This window comes from Fundulus heteroclitus, chromosome 11 (genome assembly GCF_011125445.2).
Source record: "Fundulus heteroclitus isolate FHET01 chromosome 11, MU-UCD_Fhet_4.1, whole genome shotgun sequence".
NCBI lineage: Eukaryota > Metazoa > Chordata > Actinopteri > Cyprinodontiformes > Fundulidae > Fundulus > Fundulus heteroclitus.
In genome coordinates this window covers 37,755,734-37,772,136 of record NC_046371.1, presented here as the reverse complement: position 1 = coordinate 37,772,136, position 16,403 = coordinate 37,755,734, and the positions used below count along the sequence as shown (strand labels likewise).

General features: G+C 42.4%; 1 protein-coding gene across 6 annotated transcripts in view; it reads right to left on the bottom strand.

The window, feature by feature from the left end:
• Positions 1-16,403, bottom strand: part of robo3 (roundabout, axon guidance receptor, homolog 3 (Drosophila)) — a 272,135-nt gene that overhangs the window by 119,704 nt on the left and 136,028 nt on the right. The window contains exon 1 of one of the 6 annotated variants that reach the window (XM_036143482.1): positions 9,891-10,714. The exons of the other annotated variants lie outside the window; for them this stretch is intronic. Within the exon in view, the coding sequence (XP_035999375.1) occupies positions 9,891-9,954 (64 nt within the window). The 5' untranslated portion in view covers positions 9,955-10,714. Of the gene's footprint in view, positions 1-9,890; positions 10,715-16,403 lie in introns of those variants that run through there. 6 annotated transcript variants of the gene reach the window in all.

Here is a 16,403-nt window from a genome sequence, read left to right as displayed (position 1 = left end):
CAGTTTAATGGGGAAAAAACTTCAGCAGAACCAGGCTCCATCTGCCATGGCTGGGGGTTTGAGAAGACAGACCATAAACACACAAGAAGACCACAGAAGCCCTGTGATAGAAGAATGTGGCCGTACTAGCGCCAGAGGTGGCTTTATTTAGGCAAGAAACACTAAAATATGGCAGTATTTTCATTTGCATGCAGCTGAATAAGTCTGTTAAAGAAGCAAAACTATATAGAAACTAAAGGTTTTTATCATCTGTCCAAATATTAGATACAATCACAATGCCAACTTTCAAGCTTGATGCTGATACTCTGGAAGATGTTCAGGGATGTTTTGAAAGTTGGAAAAAAATCATGAATGGCTCTGACAATGATTTGTGTTTACTGAAGCTCACAGCTAACCGCTAACACAAAGCAATAATACTGCTTCATGTGTGTTAGCACAGTTATATGAATCAGAATTGAAATGGGTGTTACGATGTTAAAATCCAACAATATTTCACATTAAAGTGAAGATCTGCTTGTGAAGTGGCTCTCGTGACGCCATGATGTTTCAGCTTCATGATGAGGAAAAATCTGCCATCTTAAAAGTTGTTGCTGATGCCCACTGTGAAACAGCTCTAACTTTGAAAGGATAATATAATGGATGATAAACAGAATATTTATTATATTAGAAACATGACCGTCCTTTGAGCTTTCTCTACACACTCTTTCTTGTTTTTTTCCTCGCTGCTTCTCTCTCTGACCACCAGCTAGCTTAGCATTCACCCATGCTGATAGCTAGCCCCCACTATCCCAGAATGCAATGCAGTGTGACGTCTGTGCTCATTCGTTTACCATCTCATCTTGGTAGCTGGATATATCAAAGCACTCCTGATAATTCCTTCATTTAATCTCAATGAAAAAAAAGAGGTTGAAGTACAACCAAAAATAATTTAGAAACATTTCCAGCATTTCTGCAGTGCTAACTTATTGCTATAATATTTTTTACAATATATGCAGGAAGACACGTAGATGTCTTTAAGCAAAGTCTAGTAGTTTTGTATGAAAGCAATAAACTCCCTCCTATGAACTGGTTCAACTGAGCAAGAGTAATGCTTTTCTTCTAAAGGCCATTTAGCAGCAGTGTATGACAAATCATATAGCTGCCTTATAACAGCATATTAATGGTTTCTAAAGTAGTTACAGCTTTATTAATAAAGGCATTAAGTAAATATGAATAATTTCTGAACACAATTATTGAGTAAAATAGTATGAAATAGATGTTTTTTGTTACATATCCAGCATATTGATGGGATTTTTAACCTGAAAACATGAAACACTCTAAAGAGAAACAGCTGCAGAACTCTTTTTCTACAGACTTCAAAGCCTTTGACTTTTCATTGTGGTTACACCGTACGATGAAACCTGTGTGCAAACCCATCTGGTCACCCATCTGGGACACGCTGCATGGTGATTTACAATTTCTGCCCAGTCATGAATTACAGCGTCCTGTAAACCGCGTCAAACTCATTTAAACAGATTTCATTTCATTCAGGCAAAACATTTCAGTGTGAAGCCCAGCTGAGCTCAGGTGACAGATTCATACCAGTCACTGACCCAACCACGCTGCACGCTACTGGAGGTCAGCTGTTGTGTCAAACCTACACCTTGACAGCAAAGACAATCCTTCATCTGGTCCACCAAGGAGAGTGAAGTCGTTACCTGTTCATGCAACTCTGACACCTACACAACAGGTACTGTTCAGTGACTTTGGCAAAAGCATCTTTTAAAACCTTTTTAATGCCTATTAAATGTCAGAGCAGCATGCTCTATGCCTCCATGTACCGGCCTGAATAAAAAAAGAGATGTTCAGGGAGTAGCTTCAGGGTCATTGTAGATCAAAGAATAAAAATAATGGGACCGTAGAGGTGTAAATTTCCTGCCACAAACATAGAAATGTCTAGAATAACTTTACACATTTACAAGAATAAACGTGCATATTCTCTAATGTTGAAAAATCGTAAATTTGAGAAAAAAATATTCCATTGTTAAAGGTATAAATTTGGGATATTAAAGCGAAGATGATATCTGGCATTATAAAGAAATATGTAAGAAACTAATTCTTAAATTAATCAGACAGAATCTGAGAAGTTTACTGATTATAAAGTTAGACATTTGACACAAAAAGGCCAGATGTCCCCGAAGGTTAAGTGGTAAATTTAGGAGATGTGCATCTAGATTTTATTTGCAAGGTCTAAGTGGTGCATCCGGGAAACTTTCCTGTATCAGAACAACGGCTATTTTTAGAATCACTGAGATGTTTAAATAGACGAGGAAGAACAGAGGCTTTAAGGAGTCTGTAGAAAGAAAGCTGTCTTCTACTGAGACATGTAGACTGTTCATTCAAACTACAGCAGAGAGTTAGACACCAGCAGATAACAGCAAGCTGAACGTACTAAAGCAAAGTTGTTCTGTTTTATCCCTTTGAAAAGTCTAAGGCCCTAACAGCTTTGCTTTTCTTTTCTGTTAACACGTCTACATGACCAGGTTTTAATTACAATTATTCTGTAAAAGAGACCAGTAGGAATGTTAAACAGCTTGTACCATACTGCCACACCAGCAGTATGCAGCGTGTTCTTTTGAAACTCTACAACATACGAATGTGTGCAAACATACCCAGCTTAAAGAGTCAGCAGCACTAAACAAACGTTCAGAATTTAGACTTTAGACTCAAATGTTTATATAGACAGACAATGAGGTTCAACTGTTGCTTCAGGAGACTTTAGGTTATAAAAACACCAATTTGGTCTTTAAACTGGTCAGCATCCGTTATACTGAACGTGTTTTTGTATTTATTTCAGTTATAAAGGGAGATTCCATTTTTCCTCTGGACACAATGGGGATAAAACTTAATTTACCTGAATTGTGTCTTGACATCATTTCCACCATCTTTTCAGCTAGTCAGTTTTAAGTCTATTGATGATGAGGTCCATGGCTAGCTAAAAGTACCGTTTGCCGCCTACATGAAGACCAACATGGTACATTTTCATAAACGATTAAGAAAATGGAGAACAGAGCACAACTAAAAACACTGTAATAGGTGTGCAGTGACACTAGTCACGTTTCCATCAACATTTCTTAATGCGCATTTTATTGTATTGATTAGAAGGGTATTCAGTTGTTTAATTTAAAAGGGATTCTGGGTAATCGTCAAAGCAACAGCTTCACTACATTAAAGAGTGAACAATAAAAGTTACATTTTTGACCGGTGTAGTTGAACTTTAGTTGGGGTTGGGAGAGCCTGAAAATGTTTCATTCCTGAAAGGAGGGCGCACCAGAAACGCTTTGATAACCACCGTATTAACGGGACGAGCCAAGCTGAGTGCTTATAGTTGTAAACATATTAAAGCACCAAACTAAAATCAGCAGAGGATTCAGCTGCTTCCTCCTGTGAAAACAGGACTGCAGGTGGGAGGCAGTCACTGGTGGCTCGCTGTACTCCACCTCTACTCGTGTGGAACAAGCAGCAACAGACAGATAATGGTGAGGGCCATCCATCTGGCTGCATCCTGAGGATGAAGGGCCAGAGGCTCCCCACCCCCGACCTTTGCCCTTAGGACCTCTGAGGAGACGGGGGAGCTGACTTGTGCCGTCAGCACCCACTGGTAGAAGGAGCTGGGGCTTATCATGGTGACTTTGGTTCAGTGGCCATCGGAGCAGACGCTAGCAGCCCATCATGTGTTTGCTGTGTTCCTCTGCATGGCAATAAGCTTTAATATCAGACAGGCTAGCACCTCTAGGTTCAACGACAGGGACAGGCCGTGACCAGCAGCAGCTTTTCAGATTCTCAGACAGCTGCGTAATGGATATTTGGAATGCTGGAACCTGGACATGCTATTTTTAAAAGTCTACATCATGAGCGGGCTGTTCACTGACAGGCTTCTCAGCATATCTAACCCCAATGTTTTTATGCCTTATTTCAGATTTCTAAATTTAGTGGGACTGAAAACCTATGGAGCCGAGCTTCAAACAGCCGTGTCAGCGTGCTGATGCTGTGATGATAGGAAATGGAGGTTTATTTCTCTGCTCTGACGTGTCACCACTGATTAGGATTCTTCCCTGAATGCTCTGCAGTGGCTCCTGTGGATGGATCATACTGCAGCTATTGACAGACTAATTGATCTGTAGAGAACAGATGGGCAGGCAGGTGGGGGAGGAGGAAGTTACGCCCCGGGTTTGTTCTCCAAAGCTTTCTTTTCCATCTCTGTTTTCTCTCCATAAGAAACACAAAAGTTGAAAATGCCAGCAGAAAAACAGGAGTTACTAAACTTGCCATTATATGAATAAACTCAGATGAACTGAAACAAATTATAAAGTTTACCTTTCTATTTTTTGTCTTTTATGCAAACTGTTCTGTTGATGAAACTTTCAACAGATTCCTGCCAGAGAGACAACAGAAGCTGTTGTTCATGCTGCCAGAGAGATGCATGGAAGACCAGGATCCTCTTACAGAGCACAATTCAAGAAATAGAACCACAATTATTTTCCTGCAACAAAACAGGCAAATAATTCTAGAAAGATTGTTCTTTCTAGAATCTGCAAAAGCCATAATGAAAAAAAAATGATGTTTCTATAATTTTCAAGAGTTCCCTGTTTTGTGACAAACCTTTTTACCTCTCAATCAGTCCCTGACAAAGCCATGAAAGGCCCGATCAAACTCATGGTAAGTTACTATGGATGGCCATACTAGTGTAAAGTTAGCTGAAATGTTCCATTGCATCCTCCCTACAGCTTCAATGCTTTTATGGAGATGCCAGTCATGTACAGCTTTCTGGTACCAACGTACACCGAGATCGTTTCCAAAATCTACCATCCTACAGTTTAAAGTTCTCTCAGTGAGAGCCTAGAGAACGGGCTAATATGGCCAGAGGTTCTTATGCTACACAGAAGAATTTAGCCTAACTAACTAAGCAGCTATTAGCAGCTTCTTATAGCAAAGAGCTACATGGAAAAGATTCTGCAAATTAATCACTGGAATTTTTTTCTTAAATCCAGTGTTTATTCTATATTTGACCTATAATCTAGATAACATTATAACTGTAAAAACAAAAAAATAGATTATTTATGCAGCAGGAAGAACAATCAACGTTTTACGTTCTTTGATTATGTGATGCGTTAAGTTTAGAAACTGTGTGTAACTATTATAACTCTGTAGCATTTGCATCACAGTGACCATGCAGGGAGAATCCCAGGCCGGCCCAAGCCTAGTCTGGTCTTTTCTCTGACTGTATGCCATAAAACAGGCGGGCAGAGCCAGGCCTCGGCCTGTCGCTGCTCACTGCCCGTCCAGCAGAGATAGGGAACACCGCCTATCGCTGATTTAAATCTGGCAAACTCTCAGCAGCAGGTGTGACTGCAGGCTGACCACCTGAGCAGACCCTGACTCATTAACCAGCCAATCTCAGCTCGCTCTACTTGTGTAATTTCACAGAAATAAAACAATTCTGCACAACAAGCACTTTAAAGCTACAACTAAACTCAGCGAAGGCTAAAATAAGAATAAAGAGATGAACTGCTCAGATTGTGTTGAACGTTTTTGTGTGGTCAACATGAAACTGTGGAATTTTTACCTGTTCATCACCTAGATGGCAGCAAGTCTGACTGAAATGATCCTTTCCAAACTCCTGACCACCAGCAACAAAGCAAGGTTGGAAGTGGACTCGGTAATTGTGCGGTCTCAGCAACCACCCCCGCCCCCCCCCCCCCCCCCCCCCCCCCTGTCCCTGGGGTAGTGGGCTCCATCTGTACTTCCAGCCTGGGTACCACGCTTTGGGGCAGTTCCTGCTCTGTTTGCGGACATACGTGATGAAACAGGGGGGGTGGCGCTCCAGACCCCAGCCTGGACGTCCCTTCACTGAAGTGCTTGGCAAACACACGGCCTGTTGATGCTCAGTGGGGACGGAGGGGGCAGTGCTGGCTGATGGAGACAGAGATGACTGGCAGACAGCAGTGTCACCTTACTGGCTAAACGGCCTAATGAGCAGAGGACTGAAACGTGACTCTGCCTCCACAGGAACAGCTCCATCACATCAAAACAGGAATCAGAAGATGAGCAGGAAGGCCCATTCAGAAGTCCCAGTGAAATTCTACTTATTCAAGAAGCAGCTTCAAGTGACTGTGAATAAAAGACTGACACATAATGCATTTAAACTGTGAATAAAAGACTGACACATAATGCATTTAAACTGTGAATAAAAGACTGACAGGTAATGCATTTAAACTAGAGATGTTCCCCTTCTGACTGAAAGCAGCATGCTCTTGTTTCTAAGGCCACAGTGTGCTCTGTGAATGAGGAGCTTCTTTCCAGCCAGTGTCGTCCCTGAGGAGCTGGTGAAGTCACTGAAGGAGCATTTTCACAGATGCTGAGTTCATCTGCTCCGGTTTCATAGCCAGTGTTTACAGCCTTGTAAAGCCAAGCCTCAGCACTGGAGCACCGCCAGATGAAAACGCAGCGTCACCAACTCGCCCATGTCTCCTTAAACATTGCTGGTTTGCAGCATGGTAGTCAGCCATGTTGTCATGCACACATTCAGTTCTGTCAGACGTTCAGACACAATGTTCATGGCATGAATGGCCAAGGAGGATTAGTATGACAGGGCTCCCTCTGCAAGTCTTTCACAGCAACTCTTAACATCTGCAGGTTGGTGACATCATCAGTTCAAACATCCACCCATCCATCCGTCCATGGACTAGTATATCTGCTTATCCAGGCAGGGCTGCGGGGGGGGGGGGGGGGTGAAGGTGGAGCTGGTTGGTGACTGAGGGCTGGGTACACCCTAGACATAGCGCTGAAACCATTTCTTTCTACATCCAAAATGTGTTGAGGCTTGGTTATTTCAGTTGACCTATGCTGGTTATTTGTGCTGCAGAACGCTCTAACTTCTGCTAATGATGTTGGAGCGTCTACGCTGCTGCTGATTGGATGTAAAAGTCCCTTTTTTGACCTGCTTCTGTAGGTCAGAACAGCGGGATCAGTTTAAAGTGAACAGGAAGCCGCGCTCTGCGTGTTCTGTTGAACGGCATTAAAGTTCCTTAATAGCACGTCCTCCAGGCTGCAACACCTAAGCAGGAAACATCCGCTGCAGCAGCAGACACCCGGCCCCCTCCCCCAGAGGACAGCCCTCCCTCTCCCCCAACCACCCCCACCACAAACCCGTAATTTACTGACAAAAAAACAACCAGGACGTGCCGTGCGTTAACGATGCTGCGTTAACGATGCTGCGTTAACGATGCTGCGTTTAAATGCTTCGTCGCTCAGCTCTCTGTGCTCAGCCCCAGCTCTGCTAGCTGCACAACTTTTACTCATGCAGCATGGCAGCTAGGCAGCCTATCACATGTGACAGTGTAGGATCGTACCATTATGAGATAACAGAGAGGGGGGCGAGCGAAGCAGCGGTGAGACGGTGTGAGTGCGTGGTGTTGTCGTCTAGTAAAACTACAGGTGGGAGCTGAAGGCGGAGCAGCGCCTGGCTGTAGTTCCACCACAAAGCTGCAGAGACCAATCAGAACAAAGACCTTGGTTCTGGCTCTGTTCTGGGGACTTGTTAACTTCTGCATATGACAAACAAACTATAACATTATGTTTTTTGATGTCAAACAAATCTGATTAAAAGTCCAGAGAGCAGAGCTCAGCAAACCCTGTCTGCTCTTCATAGTCTGGGAGTATTTCCACCACAGGGGCAGCTAGTGTTCAACCGTCTTGCTGCTGAAAAGTATAAACTTGCCTTGCCTTGCCTTGCCTAGGTCTGCATGCATGTTGATCCAAGCAGAAAGGGCTGAGCTTCTGACATGCTGATGTTAGAATGCCTTCCTCCTAAACTGTGGGTGCTTTATGTGCTCCGAACATTCGGGTTTACACTAAAGACATGCTAGGTTATTTGATTTGATCAATAAAATGTTGAATTTCCTTTTTAAAAAGGGGAATGAAATAAATTGTTTACTCGGTTAATCCTAAGAATAATCAATAGAATACTTGGTTACTTGTGTTTTTTTGTCCGGTCATGTGACAGTGATGCATCGCAGCCAGGATTCAGAAATTCAGTTTGCATAGTTTTCAGTCGGTACAAACTTCTACTAAGTTTGACCATCACAGAGAGCTAAATGTGTGTGTGGATATGTATATATATATACACACATATCGGTAAATATCTGTTATCAGACATGGCAGCAATATTAATACAGGGTATTGATGTCGGCCCAAATTTACACATCGGTGCATCCGTAAAATAAACGTGGGCTGCAGCGCTATCTTGACATTTTGCCAATCCATCCCAGGGCATGGGGCCATCCAGATGTGTCACCTACACCATCAGCATCAGATAAGAAGGTTCTGGTAGACCAGTTAATGTCAACAGCAACTTCCACTGCCATGGACTGAAAAACAAGCTCCTGCTTCAATCAGCAGCAACACCTTCAAGCTCAGCTGATGTTTGCAGCTGTGGACAGGCAAGTTTTCCACTGGAGAGACGTTAAATCACTCTAGAGTACAGAGGGGTGGCCTGAAAGCACAAGCAGAATCTCCCAGCTGTTAAACATGGTGGTGGTGGTATCATGCCAACAGCACAATGCAGAATTTGGAGGATCATTGCCTCCAAATTCTTCAACCTAACCTCAAAGCAACAGTGCTAAATAGCTTAATTATATCAAGCATTAATTAATATAATATATTAAAGAACATGTGAACAGTAAGCCTCTGCATGGCCTTGCTAAGATCCTGACCTAGACCCTATCTTAACCAATAAACTATATTTACAAACTACTTGACTTTAATTCTGTGTAGATTATAGAAAATGGTATGTTAGACAGATAAACTAAAAAGTGCCCACACTGAACTGGTAGAAGGTTTTTATGAAGCAGCAAACCTCCATAGGAAAAACGTTTGTCTTTCCATTCAGATGTGGTCGATGTTGAGAAGACCATCGCTGTCAGATTAACCAAGCAAAGCCATTTTTAGATGTTTTCAATACTAAGTAAGAAAAGTGACAGGCCATAAAAATGATCATGCGGTCAGTGGCTGATGATGCAAAGAGTGTCATCATCATAAGGCTTACACACTCTAGAGGGCAACCAATAGCAGTTTGCGCTGCTAAAAGCTCAAATTAAAAGTAATGCTTATATGTAATGACAAGCAAAAGTCAATATTCTGCATTAGTCATGATACGAGTGATTCACTGAGGCCACACTCCCAGAAAACTGACATCCAACCCAAAGCATTCAGCATCCAGTCAAAGCCAACCTTTCTACCCCCACCAGGGCGACCCGTCTCCCCGCCGGCCTGCATGCTGCCGCCCAGGCCGCCATTCAATGGTTTTGTCTCAACGCCGCATTGTAACCGTGATAGTCCAATCTCTTCAGCTAATGGGCCTGCTAATAGTGATAAATGTGTATTTCTGTGGGGAGCAGATGTTGGTGTGGACCCAGGGTCCCCTGGGCAGGACACATGGTAAAGCTGCGTTTGGGCCACTCTGATGTCTGCTGCTTTAAGTGGCCTTTAAGCCACATCACCGAGGAGGATTAGTTACTGACATAAATGTGACTGCTTACTGACCCACTGACTCACATCTGAATTGTCCTCAACTTTATATATATATATATATATATATATATATATATATATATATATATATATATATATTCAGATGTAAAAAGTGTGATGTCCATGTGTTGTCTGCTCCTTTTTACTCTAACACCGCCACATTAAATGCAGTACAGCTGCATCCAAAGCGGACCTCTGCTCAGGGTGACAGTCTTCATGCATACATGGAACAAAAACAAACCATCAGCGCGTTCTGAGGCTCCGCAGAGGCTCCATCAGGGCATACGCCCCCAGCAACCAGCAGCTCCGGTCAAACTTACCAGATGCCAAAGTTTCCAGAGCAAACAGAAGGAGTACAGGAACCAGAATCAGGCTGCTCTCCATTGTGGGCTGAGATTCTTCATAGGTGGACAGAGCTGCTGGCCGTCCTCAGAGCGGAGCAGCGCGGAGCGGAGCGGGCGCACCGGGGGACGCGCACACGGCCGTTCTGCAGCGGCAGCAGCGGCAGCAGAGAGCCGATCCTAAAGGAGTACCGATGCGCTCCAGTCTATGTGGAGAAGAAACCTGCGCACGCAGCATCAAACTCCTCAGGCAGCATCCTAGGCGCTGCAGGATGAACGCCGAAGTCCAGACATCCCGCGGGCCAACTTTTCCTCTGCCGCTCACCGCTTTCCAAAGTCCCCGTCTCGGTCCGCGCCGCACAAAAGCAACGCGCAGGTGATGGGAAGCGGCTGCGAGTGGCAAGCAGCCCCCGTCCGCCGGTAGTTTTTAGAGAAAGGCCGGTGGAAAAGCTCGCTCTCTGCGGGACAAAGAGTTGGGATGTGAGAGGAAAGTCCTGGAGCTGCGGGGAAAGATTCACAGCCTCATCCTGGCGCCCTGAGCTCGGCTCCGCTGCTGGGACTCTGACTGGAGCTCTCAGCCTCCTCACAAAGCAGCGCGGTCCCGGAGCAGAGCGCACGGTCACCAAGTTACAGCTGTTACACCGACGACTTCCGGGTGGACTTTCAAACTAAAAGCGCGGAATGAATGTAGTGGACATTATGCCTGCAGTGAGGAGCACAGCGCTACACCAGCCACTTTGATTTCTTCTATCTTCTAGATGCAACCCGCAGCTAAACGAATATAACATTAACATTACATGTTCTTAGTTTGATAATATCTCTTATTGAGTAATTAGATTTCTCTTCTTTGGCAGACTAAATGCTTATTAGACATTGAATCTATTGCAATAATATAATAAAGTGTTATATTATTTTTTTCTGTTTGGTACAAATGTATTATTCCGTGTGTGAAAAGTGTGACTGTTTTATATCGGTGGGAGTTAGCTACACAGCCCAGACCGCTCTTAAAGGGCCAGCACACTCCAAATTAGCGCAGACTTTAAACAACTTTACATGAAGACGTGTAGCCAGGTTTATTCACGAGACAGCAGGAAAACGGTAAATATAAATGATTAAAGGTGACTAAAACGGAGCAACGACAGAAAGATGGCTGGAACAGTATTAAAGCTGCAGAAGACAGACCAGACCTAAGAGTAGTCCAGAGTTAGAGCCTGACATGGTGGATCAAAGGCAGGACCAGACTGGACCATCCCTAACTTCAGCCCAAGCCCTCCTGAGAAATGGAACATTCCTTCAGAAAACTGATGCTCTCACTGATTTCTATGTAAAAATATGTGACACCTGCATGTTTTTTTTTATGCTTACTATGATTATACCTGCTCTGTAAGAAAAACAATAACACCAAATGCACCCTATCGGAAATAAAAATCTGCTTTGCCTTTTTTAATTTGTATTTAGATTTTTAATGCCTTATTAGTAAGATAATTATAAAAAATATGCTAAATATGCTAATCGTTTACACTTTCTCCCAGATACTAAGGTACACTACCTCGAGATGCTGGAGCATATTACATATTATCTCAAATTCTGTAAAAAGGCTGGACTTTTTCTGCTGATTAACTATATATATGTAAATATGATATATATATATATATCATATTTACGGTATTTCATATTTTTTACCTGAGTATGCCATATCATCAATAATTGTGCAATGTTCACTCTTGTATAAATTTTTACTTTTATTTTTGGCATTTCTGATAAAGCTCATCCTCTGTTGATTTAGAACTAAAAAAAATCATTATCACTATTGGTGTGTAACTGTTGGGTAACTCTGTCTGTGTTTTTGCCACTGCTACGCCCAAATTTACCCAATGTAGGACAATAAAGGAATTTCTTATCTAAACGGTTTGTAGTTAAACAAGATAGCAGACATTAGTTATACAACTCTTCAAACATACTTGAAGTACAGTATGCTCAAGATCAGCCTCACTACAAGGGAATTAAGTATGTCAAAATGTTATTATATTTAATTTATTTTCTCACAGGGATTATTCAGAATACTTAAAACTAGAAAATGCAGTTATTTTTTGTGTTTTATCAAACATGTTTTAAATAGAGAAATATTGTAATTTTCTCCTTTTTTTAGCGTGTTGACATGAACATGATTGCAAAAACTATGGGTATGCATGCTGAAACCACCACCTTTATTCTAACCATGCTATGACTGTAAAATAGATGGAAAGGAAATTAAACTTCTTCCCATTTTGGTACAAACTCGATGTATTAAACACAGAGTAGTTAATAGTTATGAATAAACATGGAATTTAAAACATTTCATTGGTAAAATAGATTTTATTTTGGGGTTTGTTCCAACTTTGCCAGTCTAAAGAAATAAAATTTTTCCATTATTTTTTAACCTTGCTTGTAAGCGGAATTCTCGCGGTACTTAAGCCTCAACCTTTGGAGAACCTACCCCGGACTGGTCGGCCAGTCATGCTGCAGTATTATGGTTAAAAGTGTGTGTGTGTGTGTGTGTGTGTGGGGGGGGGGGGGGATTTCTTTCATCACTGGTTTCCCCATTGATGGCTGCCCCCATCCACCACTCCACCCCCTACCTTCCATAAAGACCAGATTTGTAGAATGTATAACTAATAGATGCCCGAACAATAGATTATCCTACCTCTGCTTTTTTCAGGGGGATCAGGGCAGAAAGGACTGAGTTTAAATGCATGCCACACATGGTTATTTGTAATAAATAAATTAGAGAAGTTAAAAATGATTTCCTTACAGTTAATGAAATAAAGTCCGGATAAAATACATGGATGCTTTAGTTGTAAGTTCAAAGAGTATGAATACTTTTGCTGAATGCTGTATAATGTCTGGTAGCCTTCAGGGTTAATTAAATCAGGTGTTGCAGTGTTACTGGCCTCCACGTTCACCTTTTTTTAGGTGGTAAAAGTAAACTGTGGAGGATCGATTCCTCAAAGGCTGTGGCCTTGCTTGCTTTTTCTGCATTAATATTGATAAGAGTGTAGTTAAGATTCTAGCTAAATCATGAAACAGCCTTTTCTTATGAAAGCACAATATCAAACATGTGGCCAATGACAGCAGCTCAGTGCTGCTCTCTCACTATAAACACATAAATTATGCAGGCAGTTCTATGAATCCACATCCAAATTCGCCTGGCATGTAAAGACCCACAGTCTCTCCAACCGGGATGCTGCATTTACAAATCAGGCATTAACATACACAGACACAAATCTGAACAACAAACCCACACATGGCTTCAAAATGTCACTATTCATCTCCACACAGTCATCTGCAGAAGTTGATGGAAAGCAAAAAGTAATATCACATGTGCTCGACGATAGGGCAAACCGCAGCCAATGAAACCTGACATCGCAAGAGCTTCACTTCTGCAATGGAGCAATAAGAAATGATTGGGTGGAGGGCTGTTGAGCTGAATAAATATTAGGGGTCAGGCAGACCTAGTAAACACAAAGCTCTTGACATTTACAGAAATGCTTTGGATGGTGGTATGCATCAAGTGCTGCATACTAAGATGCGCTTCACCACATCGCGCCTCACTCTGTTCTCCACGTTGTGTGTAACAGAAACAAGTCCCTTCGCTAAGGTCAGAGCGGCTGGCCTGAAGGACTGACAATAAATTCTCTCCTTACAGGTTAAAAACATTTTAAACGCCCCTGATATTTCTTTCATGTTTTATGCATGTACATGTTTAATTTAATTGCAGAAACTGATTAATTGAGCATCGCTCTGAGATTGAATAAAACATGATGAGGCCCTCCGCTAAATGCATTTCCGCTTGTCTGTGACTGATGCTCCTATTTTGCTGCCTTCATCAAACATTTGGCGTAGCTGTCAGCGGAATCAAGTACTCCATGAATTTAGACTAATTATCCACATTAGGTGCTGAATTACAATGACAGCCCATCAGCATGAATTGGTGCTACGCAGCATCCTCACAGCTGAGCCATACATCAGAGAATCACCCCCACTCCACAGACACAAAGGGCACATCTTAGCATTCTGAAAGAGCCAGAATCCATCCATCCATCCATCCATCCATCCATCCATCCATCCATCCATCCATCCATCCATCCATCCATCCATTCATCCATCCATCCATCCATCCATCCATCCATCCATCCATCCATGCATCTGTCCATCAGAATCAGAAACAGAAATACTTGAATAATCCCAGAGGGAAATTGTTGTTTCAGTACAATCGCCATAACAAACAAACCAACATCACAAACATTTCAGGGGGAGACGATTTACTGAGACCTTGCAGCCAAGGTCACCACCTTACACGGTACCCACAGAGCGCTGCCATTACTCTGTGGAAAAATAGAATCCACAAAAAGGAAGGTGGAAGGGAAAAAAACATATCTCATACTTTATCCTATTACAGGATACAGTTTGAGAAATCAAAAACCTCTTGCACAAAAAGCACAAATAAGACGAGACACATATAGGAGAAGGTAAAAATTTGAGACTAGTCGCGTGTAAGTTCATCAGTTTTTATGAGTATCAGTTATGTGTGTCTGTTTGGGTGAAAGTGTTTATATTTCCATGAACACTCTCCAGAGGCCATTGTCCTTGATGTTATCAGCTGACCAACAGTTCAGAAAGCATCCGCAGATGTCAGCGGGGGAGGAGGGAGCGGGGGAGAGTTCTGAGCTCTGTCGACATAACAAACCAGGAGTGATTAGATAGGGAAGGCATAGTCCAAATATGTTATTTGTTATGAGACAAGCTGCACTGACTTTCCCATAAGCTTTAAGTTTTTGCTGGCTCCAAATGGTGAAATCCAATATTCCAAATTGTTGGGCTTTTCTGCGCTTCACATCAAGATTTATCACATCTCCCCTTGAGTTCAACCACTGAAGCCAGTCTGCATTCCAGCACATCCAGCTTTTCGGCTCTGCTCCTCCACCTTTCAGATCTGTTCTTTCACCGCCTTAGTGAGCGCATCATATGCAGCCGGTTGACTGATCAAGGCCAAATGGCTATCGACATCCGCTGTATTTGCTGATACATCAAAAATCCACCAAAACCAATAAGTAGAAATCCAAGTATCCTGAATCCAAACATGCAAACATTTCAAACGTCCAGGAATGACAGAGTCGAAAGACACACCGTTTTCCATCCAGGAATGTAGGGTGTATCCCACGAAATGAGTCAAACAGGACTGGACGGGTCCCCCCTTTTGTTGCCTATCCGTCGAAATAATTTGATCAATAGCATTGAGAGACCAGCTTACCAGATCCATGCTTTTCAGAGTTCGGTGATATGAAGAAAGTGCTCAGAAAGACAAGACATAGCAGCAGAAGCAGGAGAGGGGGATGGGGGGGGGAGGTGAAAGCTGGAGAGGAGAGAAAAACACGACCAACCTCGAAGAGAGACAAAGACAGAACATTCGTCCATCCATCCATCCATCCATGCAAGCCAGCAGCCAAAAAACATAAAACGATTCTAAGTTTATGTTATTTAATGAATCAAAGCTATAACATTTTGATCCACCTTATGATTATTAAGAGGGGTCTTTGCATCTCCAAAAAAAAGCTGTTTTGAATTTCAATCCCGGTGTCTGATTGCTAATTCTTTCTACTGTGGCTGAGAAGCTACTATAGGCAATGTGATTACTCAGGGCTGCAGAGCTGATTGAATGAGTAATTAATAAGCAGAAATATCAAGCACCCACTTTTATTTCTTGAGAAAATCCAATGTTGGTAGTGAATGACTTCTAATGAGAAAATCAAAATGGCACTAGGATATATTACACACCTCTTTTTCAGCTTCAAGCTAATCAAGCAGCAAGGGAACGTGCTCATCGCGTACACCTGCAAGGCTGTTTTCTTTTCCCATTACACACTTCTCCATGAGTGCAAGTAGCATCATGATGGATGGATGGATTAAATGAATGAATGAAGGGATCCCTTCCTCAAATAACTCCCTTTATATTTGCAAAGATATTTAAGTTACATATATCAATTGTTTTAACCGTCTTCTCTGGGGGAAATCTGCAACATGTGCTTTGTGTAGTTTACTGGTTAATTCCCTGGCCACACAAAGGCAAACGGCAGTACAGAGTAATGGCGAAAGGCAGCAGAGATTTCTTGATACTGAAATAGTGTGCTGAAAATGAACGTTGCTGAATGTGAAGTAAGTAACGGAGCAGGTCCCATAACACCTGACCATCCATGATTCAGAGCAGCTGCTTCAGTGACCTTCTGTCTCTCACTCCCTAAAAGGTCTGTAAGCTTGTGTGTAATGATGATTCCAGCTTTGTGATTGACTTTATTGATCCTGTTGCTCAGGGGATAATAGTTTCCCAGCATAGCACAATGCAACAGAAGATAGTTTCCCAAATAGACACAAACATCTTTAGCTTGGACCTGGTGAAATTGAAAGGCCTGACTGAAGTGAAATTTATTTATAACACTTAGTCAGTCTCACTGAAGG